This window comes from Chinchilla lanigera, unplaced genomic scaffold (assembly GCF_000276665.1).
Source record: "Chinchilla lanigera isolate Chin_1 unplaced genomic scaffold, ChiLan1.0 scaffold00031, whole genome shotgun sequence".
Lineage (NCBI taxonomy): Eukaryota > Metazoa > Chordata > Mammalia > Rodentia > Chinchillidae > Chinchilla > Chinchilla lanigera.
Genome location: NW_004955432.1, coordinates 22,508,451 through 22,522,091, shown reverse-complemented (window position 1 = coordinate 22,522,091; position 13,641 = coordinate 22,508,451). Strand labels below are relative to the sequence as shown.

At 46.1% G+C, this 13,641-nt stretch overlaps 1 protein-coding gene across 3 annotated transcripts in view; it reads right to left on the bottom strand.

Moving 5' to 3' along the window:
- Nucleotides 1-2,499: 2,499 nt before the first annotated feature.
- Nucleotides 2,500-13,641, bottom strand: part of Met (MET proto-oncogene, receptor tyrosine kinase) — a gene marked incomplete at its 5' end in the record, with an annotated part of 78,922 nt that continues 67,780 nt past the window's right edge. For 2 of the 3 annotated variants that reach the window (XM_005388121.2, XM_005388123.2), the window contains 3 exon segments: nucleotides 2,500-4,694; nucleotides 4,798-4,934; nucleotides 13,221-13,386. In XM_005388121.2, coding sequence (XP_005388178.1) covers nucleotides 4,445-4,694; nucleotides 4,798-4,934; nucleotides 13,221-13,386 — 553 coding nt within the window. In that variant the 3' untranslated portion in view covers nucleotides 2,500-4,444. 3 annotated transcript variants of the gene reach the window in all.

Genomic DNA, 13,641 nt, shown 5'->3' with positions numbered 1-13,641 from the left:
GCTTAAAAACTTCAGGCTGCCCAACAAAAACAGCAGCTGGTATTATAGATCCCGTGGACTGTAAATGAAGAATAGGAAGAGTTTGGGCAGAAAAATAGTTCTGAAATGTTTGGATGCCAGAGATTTTTAAAGTCGATCTCTTTGGGCCTGGTAAGATTTTATACATTTTTGTTGCTCCAGCCAAGAGGTCTAAGGATTAGTGGCTGTTTCTGCCCGCCTGGAACTCATGTGGTGGAAAGAATGTAGTCACATGACAGTGAAAAAGTGAATGCATAAACACAAAGCGCTTCTTTTCAAGAAAGGGATGAAAACTAATTATCATTTATAATCTGGGCCCAGGGCTTCAAATAATAGTAATTTATATAAATTAGAAATTTGTTTATGCATCCAACGCGCGACCCTTCGCATCTCAGAATTGCTTCTCTAACGCTACCAGGTTTTCACAATGCCTAACGAGTTAGGGCTTAACTGCTCACAGTAGGACCTGAAGCCTATTCTAAATTGACCCATATGGGGGAACTGTAGCTCTTTATTAAAATAATAATGAATTAGGAGCTCTTTGCATGTTTGGATACTAATTTTATAGGGACTAATAATATCAGCTTCTTAAAAACCTGCACTTTTGATAAAAAGGAAAATGTATTCATCAAATAGCTTAGAAACAGTCAACGGAGAAAAGGCAGGCAGCAGAAGTTTCTTCGATTTCCAGCGTTTATGAAATATTTGCCTTGAAGCCAAAATAACACTACTTAGATGAGGGGATTTTAAGTCTTGTAAGGGCGGACTTTTCATTACGTGGATATGCTTTTGCAGTTTCCCTAGATTTCTGCTCCAGGGTCACATGCTAAGTCAGTAGTAGTTATAAACCTCTCAGTGCTGTGATCAATACCTCTGGCTGACGTAATCTAGACCTCTGGTGTAATTTACAACAAAGGACAGTTGGGGCAAGCCTGTTTTATTACTTTCAATTCACCAGTTGAAATATTTCACTGCTGTATGACGGAAGTTCTTTCTAGTGTTTTGATAGATAAGGAATTGAGATAGTCCTGAAGAAAGAGGTCAGGCTGAAAAGGGAACACAGCAGCAAGCGTCTCTACCTTTGGCAATGATACCTGCATTCTCTCTCCATGTCCTGACACGGTCTAACATGCCACAGGAACGAACTGGGTCTGTACCGATACCTGTGTGTGTCATCAGGATGGCTGAGAATGTACTAGGTGCTTGAGAATTATTTGAGTTAAATAAACCAATCAATTTCCTTGATCTAATACTCTTATTTCCTGAATTAAAGTAGGGTAGGCAGATCAACAACGCAAGATTTCAGCAAACATGTATTTTTTATAAATTTTATATCATATTCTCTTATTGAAGGATGGAATCTGCCCTACAGACCAGAAAGTAAAAATACGCCTCCATCAGAAAGTGAAAAATTAATTTCCACGAGGCAATTAAAAATTCAAAACATTGAGCCAAATTTTGTAGCAGAGTCTCTCTTTATTCCTCTTTCCCTAGAAGGTTCCCAATTCCCTGACCTGGGTCGCCAATAATCTTTGTCTTTGGTGGTTTAAAATGATTGAGGGTTTGAAGGTGTTTAGCACTTAAGATCTGAGAATTTACTAAGTGTTGGACACTAGGGATATAAAGACGGTAGGTTCTTACTTTTACGTGGCACAGAGTGACTGAGCTTTCTATGGAGTGGGTCTTATTTGGGAGTGAGTTTGGCTGGGTACAGAGATAGAATTTTCTAAAAATAAAAAATCAGCCCCTACTATATTTTTGCAAGCATCTCTTAATAATCAGATTTCCCCAAAGTGCTGTACAATTCTTAGATGGCTGAAATATCACCTTTATTTTCTTTACCATCATAAGAATATATGTGGAGAGGGGCTGGCGATTTAGCTCAGTGGCACAGCGCCTGCCTGGCAAGCGTGAGGTCATGAGTTCAATTCCTGGTACCGGAAAAAAAAACAAAAATAAAAAATATTAAAAAAAGAATGTATGTGGAGGTAAGCTGGAAGTTATCCCTCTGGTATGGGCCAGAGGGTGAACATGCATGTCGACGGGATCGATACTGTGGAGGCAGCAAGGCGCCTCTCTTCACCCCCACTCCGCAGGCACCCACCCGCCCCCGTGGCCACAGTGGGGTCAGGGCCCCACTGTCGAACCTTTTGGTCCAAGTGCCACTGCTGGATCTTCCGTGCGGCTGTCATCTTTTGCTTCTGTCACGTTGTGCTGGAGAGCAGCACTATGCTAACGTAGGAACCAGTTGCTCTGGCGGTTGAAATACTGTCAGAAAATTGCAGGTAATTCTGTAGCTCACTGTAAACCACTCTTAGAGACTCCCAAGAACTCAGGGAGGCAAGTTCTTTCAGCTACAGTCCCTGCACTTACTGACTAAGCCTCTCATCCACGGGGAAGCCAGGTGAAATCAATCTCCAGGCTTCCTCGGTCACTCTGTAAATGAGTAGCTAACCAAGCATGACTAGCAATAAACCGCTCTCGGTGTACAACATGTAACATCGCTTTATTTTAACCGTAGGATCTATCAGAACAACAACTATTAACATACAAAGTACCATTCAGCTGAACTGCAGGTATAGGCACTGACAAGTATCTAATTCTTAGGAGCATCACTTACTCCCACAATTTTTTCACACACGTCAACCTAAGGACATTTTCATAAATAGCAAACACGATTTCCACGTTGCAGCTCTCTCAAGCTTGTGTGCACAAGCGCGCAGTGCTGGTGATGGGCTGTTTTCCCAGCTCCCTCAGTGCCTGGTAACGTACACTCTCTCGATTTACACAGACGGGCACTTCTCTCTGCAGAGCAGACGTTTTTGGTAACGCACCACTTCCAATACTTGTGAATTGGTGTTACTCTTCACACTAATGAAGCAGTACTGTCTGCACTGAAGTACTTCTGCAGCACAGCTCCTCCTGTGGCCCACCACTGCCGAAGGGCTTTCGGGTGCCATCATTTTCCTGCAACTACAAGCTCAACTATTGGGTTTCAGTGTAACACACCCTGGTTGTCGCTGCTCCCCTAACCCTTGGCTTCAGGTCCTGCTGAGGTAATGAGGGTGGGGAGTACTGGCACTCAGTATGTTTCCTTATCACTATTTACAGTCATTTGCAATCATGCTGATATGGATCCGAGTCTGACATACCTTCTCTGAAATGTTCACAGTGCAGTATTTTATGGCCTAACAAAATTTTTTCTATCATTAAAAATAAACATTTTTATAAAAATATAATACTTTCAATGCTCACATTGACAAAATCAGCTAGAGTAACCTATGTCAATGTACTATACAGTAGTCAGCACAAATGCCACGAAACAAAACATCACACAAGTCCTGCCCACAACAGCCATTCACCCAAGGGAAATAGGCAGGATTTTCAATTGCCGTGTTTGTTTGTTGGTTTCTACAATTTATTTTGCTCGACATAAAACAAGTCGTAATGTAAAACTGGACTCCCCAGAAGTTTTCCCCAATCATTTGTGAAGTGGGAAGCTGCCACCTGAGAGAGGTTAATACTTCCAGCCCACGGGGCTTCTCTTTGTTCTGCATACTTAACTTAGCCGTGAGTGGAAGCCATGGACTGTTTGGTCAGCTGTATTATGCCTTAAAAACATACTGACTTACCTTCAAAAATATTCATTATCACAAATAACTTGTCTATTTTCAGAGCTGTCGTAAAAAGACAGAAAAAATTTCTAAACGTCCACACTTATTACATCAGAACAGTATCGTTCTCAAATAGTTGGTTTTAAAATGACCAACGTTTTGTAACTAAGCTATTTTATGAAAATTTCTTAACGTCCTCTAATACAATATATAACTATCCCAGCTAACCTGTAAACACATCTTGTGTCATGCTATTTTGAAACTTGACTGTATTGCCTGTGGGTATTTCCCAACCCAAGGAATATGTATGTGACAACGTAAGAGGGAATGTCTGCCTATGGGCAAATGACACTGGTAATGAAAAATGTTTGTGACCACACAGCATGGAAAAGAGATCCGAAAACTGGAATTCTGGGTGAGTGGCCTGGTCCGGGGACTCCCGTGCCTGTCCCGGACAAGACCATCTCTTCGGAATTTCCAGTGAGGAGCCCTGAAAATTCGTTGTATCAGTTCCTCGTAAGAGAGCAAGTGGGACTCTGAGTTTAAAACTTTCAACTCAGACTTCGGTTGTGGACTCCAGTGTTTCAGGAGTGCTGTCCTAGCTGCAGGGTTGCCATGGTCCCTGGCCTGTGGAAACAAGTCTGTGGTTCTCATGTTTCTGTCAGAGGACAAATTCTGTAGAATCCAGTGAGTTACGTAACAATACGAAGTCCGGGACTGGTGTAATTTTGACAAGCAAAAGGTGTCTGATGGCCTTTTGCAGGCCAGGCAGTGAAACTGGTAGGAAATGCGGACTGTGGTTTGGGCGAGCCCTACGACCCTTCTTGGACAGGGCAGGTGGGTGCCCACTCATCAAGTCCCCACGTCAGCACCCATGTTTTCCGGTGACGACGCAGAGAAGGATGTGGAACGACACATTTTACATTGACGTAAGCAGCATTCATATTGGCGTAGTGCTCCCCGGCGAAAGTGGAAAAGATGGCTGATATCCTGGAGACCAGCTCGGAGAAGGATGGGCGCATTTCAGCATTGGGGTGCCAGCAACTTAGCATCACTTCATACCTGTTTCAGAAAGAAATGCTGTGAGAGATCCCTTGGACGCAAATACTTCCGTCAAGGAAGTGAACATACGAGACCAGAAGACCCTGTGGGGACTCCTACTTACAGAGAGTCTGGGCAGTATTCAGGTTGGAAGAGCCTTCTGCCCTGCAACAGGTAAACCAAGATATCGAAGACGTTCACATCAGGGTAAGGGGGCGTGCCTCGTGTCATCAGCTCCCACAGGAGCACGCCGAAGGACCACTAGTGAACAAAGAAAGGAGAGCCAGGGTCAGGGGGTGTGGCCACGCACCTGTGCAAGGCCAGCAGCAGCAGGTCCTGGTAATTAGGCTTAACAGCTACTGTTGCTTGGGTGAAAATGTCCTTAAAGACGATTACACTTCAAGATACACAAACATTTCATGACCTGTTTAAGATAGGATCAGATATTGTCTAGATTACAAGTAAATGTAGTTTTCCAAAAGAATATCTGAGGTTCTATGATGATAAAAATTTCATCTATAGCTTATAGAGTATGTTTTCTAAGCTCTCTCTTGTAGGGTCAAAGGACCAACACATTTCTATCCTCTCTTTCAGTATCTTTCCTGCAATCTTAGCTATTAGTAAGAGCAGATAAAGAAAGCCTTCCACAGTTTAAATTTGTAGGATTTCAAAATGAACACAAACACTTCTTAAGAAATTCAACCGTATCTAAATGTTAATAAGGACAATCAACAATAAGTATCAGAAATAATAAAACTGCCGCGCAACAAAGCTACACAGTGAGAACTAATTTCAATTAAACTGTAATCTGAAAATGTTGAAGTATTAGACTAATATAAAACAGCTGTGTCAGTACTTTAAGAGACGCTCACAGAGATGCTGAGGTTTAGTGACTTGCTAAAATTCCCCAGCATATCTGAATTCACGTTGGAATAAACATTTAAGAGTTCTTGACCCCTGGGTCTTGCTGGGTTTACTGAACTTTGTTAAATATGCACTTTCCTGGTTTAAAGCACTGCTTAGAACAGATCAGAGCATACATATCTCCTCCTGAATGGGAAGAGAACATCCTCCCAGGAGAGCCGGTCACAAGGAGAGTTAGTATGGACAAGTCACCCAGGCAGAGAACACGGGAAGTCAGTTCTTGCCGGACGACGCCTTCCCGATCATTTTCAGGCGAAGACGCATATGAGGGAGGCTATGAACTCCTGAGAATAACGGGCCTCAGAGAGGAAAGAGAATCCAGATCAGACAGGCGGAGGAGGAAACCGTAACACTGAGATGCAGATGTAACTTATAATACTCAGCAAGAAGGAGAACAATGCGTGACTCTGAACACTGAGATTGAAGGCAAGAACTAGGTAGATATGGCTGTTGCTGACACAAATCTCAATTAATGGCTCTCTCCCTGTGCCCAAGTGCACAAGCCCTTTAAGGCCACTGAACCCCTCGGGCCAAACGACTATTCACTTTCGCCTTTCCAAACTGAAGTTTCCAAGGGCCAGGGATGTGGCTCAGTGGTAGAGCTCTTGCCTAGCATGCACAAGGCCCTGAGTTCAATCCCCAGCACCACAAAAACTAAAAACAAAACAACAACAAAAACCCAAATCAAAACTGAAGTTTCTACAGCCTGAAAACCTTACAAGTCATTCTGGTAATTTTATTGTGTTAACCTTCAAGCTCCGGAATTTGCATTAAAATTTCATCAGCTTAACGGGTATCTACAGACCTTTGATCACGTATAGTGACTGGTCACTATCCAAACTACCAGATAGGTACCAGGGCTGATTAAACAAGGTTAGGAGCATTGTGAAGACAACTGTCACACAGAACAATAGGACAATGACCTCAATACAGACCAACAAAGTTAAAGAGGTGGAAACGTTGTAAAAGCCTAGGAGGTAACAGTGGGTTACGAAGAAAGGCTTCAGGAAGAGGGACATGAGAACAGGTCCTGAGGAACCAGAGAATCTGTTTCACAAGTGCCTGAACCAGGAGGACACAAGGCGCTGCAGGAGGAGGAAGTGGCCCGCACATGCAGGTTTCTGCGGAATCACAGGCACCGGAGGTCATGCTGCCAGATGTGTGGAAGAGGCGAGGGAAGCACGGACAAATACGGTGGAAGTGCAACCGTGCGCTGGAGGCTTCTGAATCCTGCAACCAGGCTAACCTGACATGGATGGGCACGACCGAGCTGCGCTGCTGGAGACCCATCTGTAAACACCACGCTTAAGACAAGAAGGAAGAGCTGGTCCAGTTCTGGAGACCAGACAGGGCATTTCTGAATTACAGGTGAGGGGTGCGCTGGAGGACGGCAGCATGGAAGGAAACCTGCGGGGCTTCGCTCCTAAATCAGGGTGGGAGGGAGTGAAGCAGCACCTTATTTAATCCTTATAGCAGGCTGTACCTGCTCACTCCCCTGTAAGTGACTTCTTTTGTGGTGACAGGTTGAACAGCACTGCCATCAAGGCCCTCTAACAGAGCGCCTTCGGCTCTGTACAGGTTTAAAGAGAAATTTATTAAAATGGGGAGCAGCTGGGTGAATCCCTGAGGAATCACAGGGCCTGGGCAATAACTGGGTATCAGTGGAGATCTGAGGACTCATGGAACGGGGAGTCTGAGGGAGGAAGCTTCAGGAAAAACACTGGGACGGACTAGACCGGTCCACGTGCAAAACGTGATAAAGCCAACCTGTACCTAGACTGATAATGCATTACCCAATTTTAAAATTTAAAATTTTTAAATGAGCAAAAAAAAAAATCCCATGAAAACTAATTGCAAAACAAAAGAAGGCATACAGTCTGACTACACACTTCACAAAAGGAGACAGAAGGATGGTAAATAAGCGCATAAAAGGTGCCCAACATTATTAGCCGTTAGGGAAATAAAAATTAAGAAGAAAATGACAACAGCAGCACGATCTGTTAGAACGGCCGAGCCCCCGAGAGCTGACAACACCCAGTGCTGGGTGCCACGTGACTCGGGCTCTGGCCTATCACTGTGGGGGCATCAGATGACACCGCCACTTTGGAAAACTAGCCAGTTCCTCATGAAGTTGAAAGTTCGCTTACTTTACAACCTCAAAGCCTTCATTCTTAAGTCTGTGCCCAAATAGAAAGTATGTTCACACAAAACTTAAGCAAATGCCTCAGCAGTTATAGTTACGTAGAGGTAGCTGCCTAAAAATGGAAAGAACCCAGTGATTCTTCACCTGGTGAATAAATCAAGTAAATGTGGTGTATTTGTACAAGGGGATACTCAGAAATAAAAAGGAAATGAATTACTCTGCTAAGGTAAGCAGTATTGAACTCCTCAAAAAATTGAAAACACAACCACAGCATCCAGCAATCCCCTTTTCTACGCAGATATACAAAAAAAGTGAAAATAGAGTATCTCAGAAAACTTGTGCATCCATGGTCACTGCAGTACTATTCACAACAGCCAATAGGTGGAAGAAATCAATGTCCGTTATCAGATGAATGGATAAAGAATGTCTGCTTTATACACACAACAGAATACTATTCAGCTTTTAGTAACAAGGAAATTCTGCCCTATGCTATAGTGTGAATAAACCTTGGGAACATTATGACAAGAAAAACAGTCTCAAAAGACTAATACTCCGTAGTGCAACTTAGACACTTTTGTTTTTTTTTTTTTTGAGTACCAGGGATCGAACTCGGGACCTTGCACTTTCTGGGCAGGCGCTTGTGCCGCTGAGCTAGATCCCCGGCCCACATAGTGCAACTTATATGAAGAACCTAAAGAAGTTTAACTCATAGCCTCAGAATGTAGAATGTGATTTCCAGAGGCCGGAGGAAGCGGGAAAGAATTGTTCATTGTATAACTGAATTTCAGTTTTGCAAAAAAGAAAATAAAGGAAGTTCTAGAGATCTGTTGCCCAAGGTACCGTATACTTAAAATGGATGCTACTGACATGGCAAGAGGGGTGACTCTTAGACCCATTCTGGAAGTGAAAGGAGACAGACTCCAAAGACCAGTGACTGTATGACTCCATTTATACGACATTCTCAAAAAAAAAACCTACAGAGACAGAAAACCCAGTGATTTCCAGGTTGTGGACACAGGGTTGAGGTTACAAAAGGACACGGAACATTTTCCAGAAGATGGAACTGCTCTGTATCTGGGTCGCAGGGGTGACAGGGTGTATGCGTTTGCAGCTACCGGAGGAACTGCACATGCAACATGGTGACAGGCAGGTGCAGCGCACAACGATGACGCCATGACGTACTTGCAGCCTTCAGGAGGTGCGGGGCTGCCAGTGTGGCGGAAAAGACTTTGATTCTGAACATGGCAAATTTGTGATGCTGCTGCCCACCTCCAGAGAGGGAGGGTCAAAGGTGATGCCAGTGTTGATGCGAATGGGTGTAACTGTTGAGGGAGTCGGACCCCTGGAGACCAACATCCTGGGGGATAGCCTCACCCAGCAGTAAGAGAGTGAAGAGAACTGTGAGAATAAAGAAAATGCAACCGGGGAGCAGGAGGAAAACCAGATGCTACAGTGCCCAGAAACCCGAAGAGGGTATTTCAAGAAAGAAGGGGTGGTCAACAGTGGCATGCTTCGGAGAGCTGAGGTAGGTGAGTGCTGACAAAAGCATCTGGACTGAACAACCAAGAAGCCAGCCCAGACTTCAATGACCAAAACCTCTGCGTGCTGATCAAGGAACACTGCACGACGTGGCTATTAGTAACCTCGGTTTGGTTTGAATGTACTTGAAGAGCGTTGAGCTTAGCCAAATCGCGCTGGGCATGTGCTAGAAAGAAAAGCTATGTAGATGCAGGCACATTCTTGCTTATCGGTCTCACACACATGCCGTTTATTATGTGCTTGTGGAAATGTTCCACGCTGACATTCACAAGACTGTGCTGCTTCTGACGTGGAACGTGGTGGAAACTCACCCACGCCAGCAGTAACCACTTGCTAAGGCAGCACTGCACGTGCATGTCTCAGGCCCAGCCCTCACGTCACTCAGTATAGCGTCTTGCAGTGAGAGGGAGACACGGCACCGTCACAGACACGGTCAATCACCTGAGCACGGCACGGCCCCCAGCATGTGCATGTGCGTGTGTTGGGGAGACACTGGAACGTGGGTGTGTGAAAAAGCTCAGAATCCCAACTCCTGCCTTGAACACCCAAAATTTCATTAGGCTCTGTTTTTAAAATAGCTTTGCTAATGTAGAATTTATGGAACATAGAACTTACCAAGTATAAGCATTTACAATAATGCCTACTAAATTTGCAGTCTGAAGTAACACTGCAACCCAGTTTCAGATCACTTTCAACATTCCACAAAGCTCTTTCACGCCCCTTTGTAGTAAATCCTCACTGGCATTCTTAGGCCCAGGCTATCGCCGATCTGGTTTCTGTGTCCGTACTCCTACTACTTGCTAGAAATTTCATACACACGAAATCATTCAGCATGTCCTCTCCAGTCTGCTCTCTCTCGCATGTTTGTGCGGTCTATCCGTGTTGCAGCGTGTCAGTAGTTCCTCTATATTGTGGAGTGGCATCGTTCCCTCATACAGACACATCACATTTCGTCTGTCCATCCACCAGCTGACGGGCATTAGGACTGCTTCTGCTGTTTGGCTATAAGGAATGAACTACTCTGATGACTCGCCATGTTTTCACCCCACACGCTGACCAGCCCGCTATTCAAGCATCTCTTCGTAAAACGTCCACTCAAATCTCCTTTTCTTCCGAGCAGTACTGTGAACTGAATCCAGGGCCTCTGCACTGAGCTCATCCTCAGCCCTTTTTATTCTGAGACTGGGTTTCACTACGTCACCTAGGCTGGTCTGAAACGTGTGTCCTCCTGTGCCAGCCTTGTAGACAGGAATTACAGGCATGCCCCACCAGGCCCAGCAGGGCTGCTTTAATGACAGGCCGGGAATCGGGCCTGAAGGAGCAGGATGTTCTCTGAGGAGGGCGAATCCTTTCCACCTTCCTTTCACCTGCCACCAGGGCTAATACCCCATCTTCCTCGGTAGCATTCACTTCTTTCACCTCTTTCAGAATCTTTCTCTATCAAAATCCCAGGCCCTGAACTCTACCACAGACTGCAACTTTCTTTTCATCAGCCTGATATATCTGGAAGTGCCCTGCCTCTAGGATGTCCTATGACACGCTTATTTGTTGAAAAAAAAAAAAAAAACAACCCTGTGAGTCACGTCAGTGTACTGTCTTGTGAGTCACCTCCATGTACCCCACTTCCCTACAGGCTCTGAAACTCAGCGGTCCCTGCAAGATCATCTCGCATCTGACTTACTACTGGCACCACGCCCCTCTCTCTTGCTGATGCAGCCGCAGAGCAGCGCCCCGACTTCTCACTTCCGGCCCCGCACTCAGCTACCTCCCCCTCTCACTGTGGCCCGCCTTTCTCTTCTGGCGTTCTCTTCTCCGTGAGCACTGTTTTAAACTGCTTTCCGATATCAAGGTTTGCACTTTTTATTTCTCAGTTGGCTGAAACATCGAACGCTCTTCTGTCTGCAGAACAAGCGCAGTGTCCACTCCAATCAACGCCCAGGGTCCTTAGTGTGGGGCCCTCAAGGCCCTCCAATCGCTCAGCCTCCAAGACCCTGCACCAAGTGCAGCGAGAGCAGTGGAGCCGCCGCCCGCCCCACTTCTTCCTGCACTCTCTTCTCCTGGGTCTGCTACCGCTCTGCGCCTCTCCCTTCATACGGCAGCTTCTTCCGAGTGATTACTTGGGCCCCCCAAAGGCACACGCCCAGCCCTGACCTCTGCTGCGTCACTGAGGCTGGAGATAGCAACCTTCAGAAGGCGCTCAGGGTTAGGTGAGGTCACAGGGCGGCGCCCTCCTGGTGGCTAAGCATGTTACAGGAGAACCAGCAAGTCTGTCCTTTTCTCTCTCGATCACAGGGGACGCAGCGAGCAGACGGCCACCGGTAAACTAGGAAGAGGCCCTCACCACCACCTCACCGTGCCGGCACCCTCATCTTGGACTCCTCGCCCCCAGAACTGTTAGGCCTAAGTTCCTGTTGTTGAGACACCCAGAGGTTTTTGTTTCCTTTTTGTTCTCTGTCATGCCAGCCTTATGACATAAAAACAAAAACCGCTGCATTTCCTCCCTTCCAAGTGCTTAACGAACCCGGTGGGCTTACTCCCAAGTCCAACTCTATGTGTTCAAGGGCGATTTGTTTTTATTGCAACTCCAGATTTTGCTTCTTTTTCACATATTTGTTATTGCAGCAGCTTGTAACTTTGCTCATCTTTGACTTCTATCAACTTTTGCTAAATCCTGTTGATTCTACCTTTGGGATGCCTTTCCTTCCACCTCTTCTTTTCCACTGCCATTGCTTCTACATTATTTCACGTTCCCTTTCTTCCTCCCTCCTCCTGCCTCCATCTCTCTCTCAAGCCATCTTACAGAATGCATTAATTTGATTACATGTTTATGTGGCACATGGACATGAAGAGACAAACAGAACTTTGGGACACCGAAACTTAAGACCAAAACGGATAGCTTGCACAAAGCAACTGTCGTGTTCCACTTCTGCTACCTTGCTTGTAGAGCCTGCCTCAAACCCCTTAACCACGCCTAGCCATGCTCTGCCTCTGTAACTCAGCCTTCTCGTTCCTGCCTAAAAGCTCTACGTAAACGAGCCCCACAAAGCTCGGGGCTCAGACTTTGGAGCACACAGCCCCTCTGAGCCTGCCGGCATAGTAACGTCCGGCTCCCTGCCCCGCTCTGAGTTCTGCTCAGTTTCTGCGCCTCTGGTAAATCTAAAACTGCTGTAGCGGCAGACCCTCCGCGGGGATTTTTCTTGAAGGAAAGCTGGGACCTGGTGGGGCCTGACTGCTGTGATGTGTAAGAAACTTCACGACCTATACGGCTGTATTTTTCTCAGTTTATTCTCACAGCTTCCCCACGTGCTCCACCCTCACCAAACCATCAGTTAAGCACTGTTTCCTCAGACCTTTAAAGACCTGTACGCTTCCCTGCACCTTCGCCTCATCGGGATCCGCGTTTTCATTCACTCAGCCGCCCGCTCCAAACCTGCTCTCCTTTAGGGCCCACCCTAGGCGCCACCTCCTCTGCCAGGTGTGAGCGGGACGCAGCGAAGCTGAGCGCCGCCGAGTGTCCTGGCCATGCTCGCTACTCACACCCGCACGCCTTCGGAAGCTGTGCTCTCACAGGTACGAGGCCTTTGCAGGTAAAGGAGGCGTTTCTCCAGCCAGGTGCGAAGATCCCGTCCTCACTGTCAGACCTGCTACAGTTACAGCTTCCAGACACCCCTAGGTGGAAATCTTAGCACGGGGCGAGGAGACGCAGGGCTAAGCCCAGCCCATCCCGTGTCACAAGGAACCAGCACGGCACTCCACGTCCCAAACATTTGTGATCAGACAAGTGGACTTATGAAAACACACCGCAGGCACCTATCAGACAACTAACTCCAGGCTTATCGTTAAAGATGCCTGAAACTAGTGGTGCTGAATTCTTCTACAAATTATACTGCCCAGAAATTATGGGCACAAACGCGAAAGAGGAGAAGTAATCAGAACATTACCACATCTGATTTGGTGGTGAACTTCTGCGTCTGCAGGCTTTCCAGCGCCATCCACTTCACCGGCAGCTTTGCCCCCGCCTTGTTGTGTACACTGTAGTACTCTTTGTCATACACGTCTCTGGCAAGGCCGAAGTCCGCGACCTTCACAGTGAAGTTTTCATCCAACCTAGAGAAAGAGCAAAACTTTCCAGTGGTGACTGGGATAGAATAATTTACAATGGTGTTGCAGATCTACAGATCAGAACAAGTGGCACCAATATTTGAAATCTCTCACTGCTGAAGGGATTGTTTCCTCCGGCCTATTGACTAACACTAAATTACCTCAGAATTCTCAAATAAAAGTGCTTGACAGCTACATTACAAATTCAACAGGACAGGGGCTGGGGATTTAGCTCAGCAGCACAGTGCCTGCCTGGCAAGC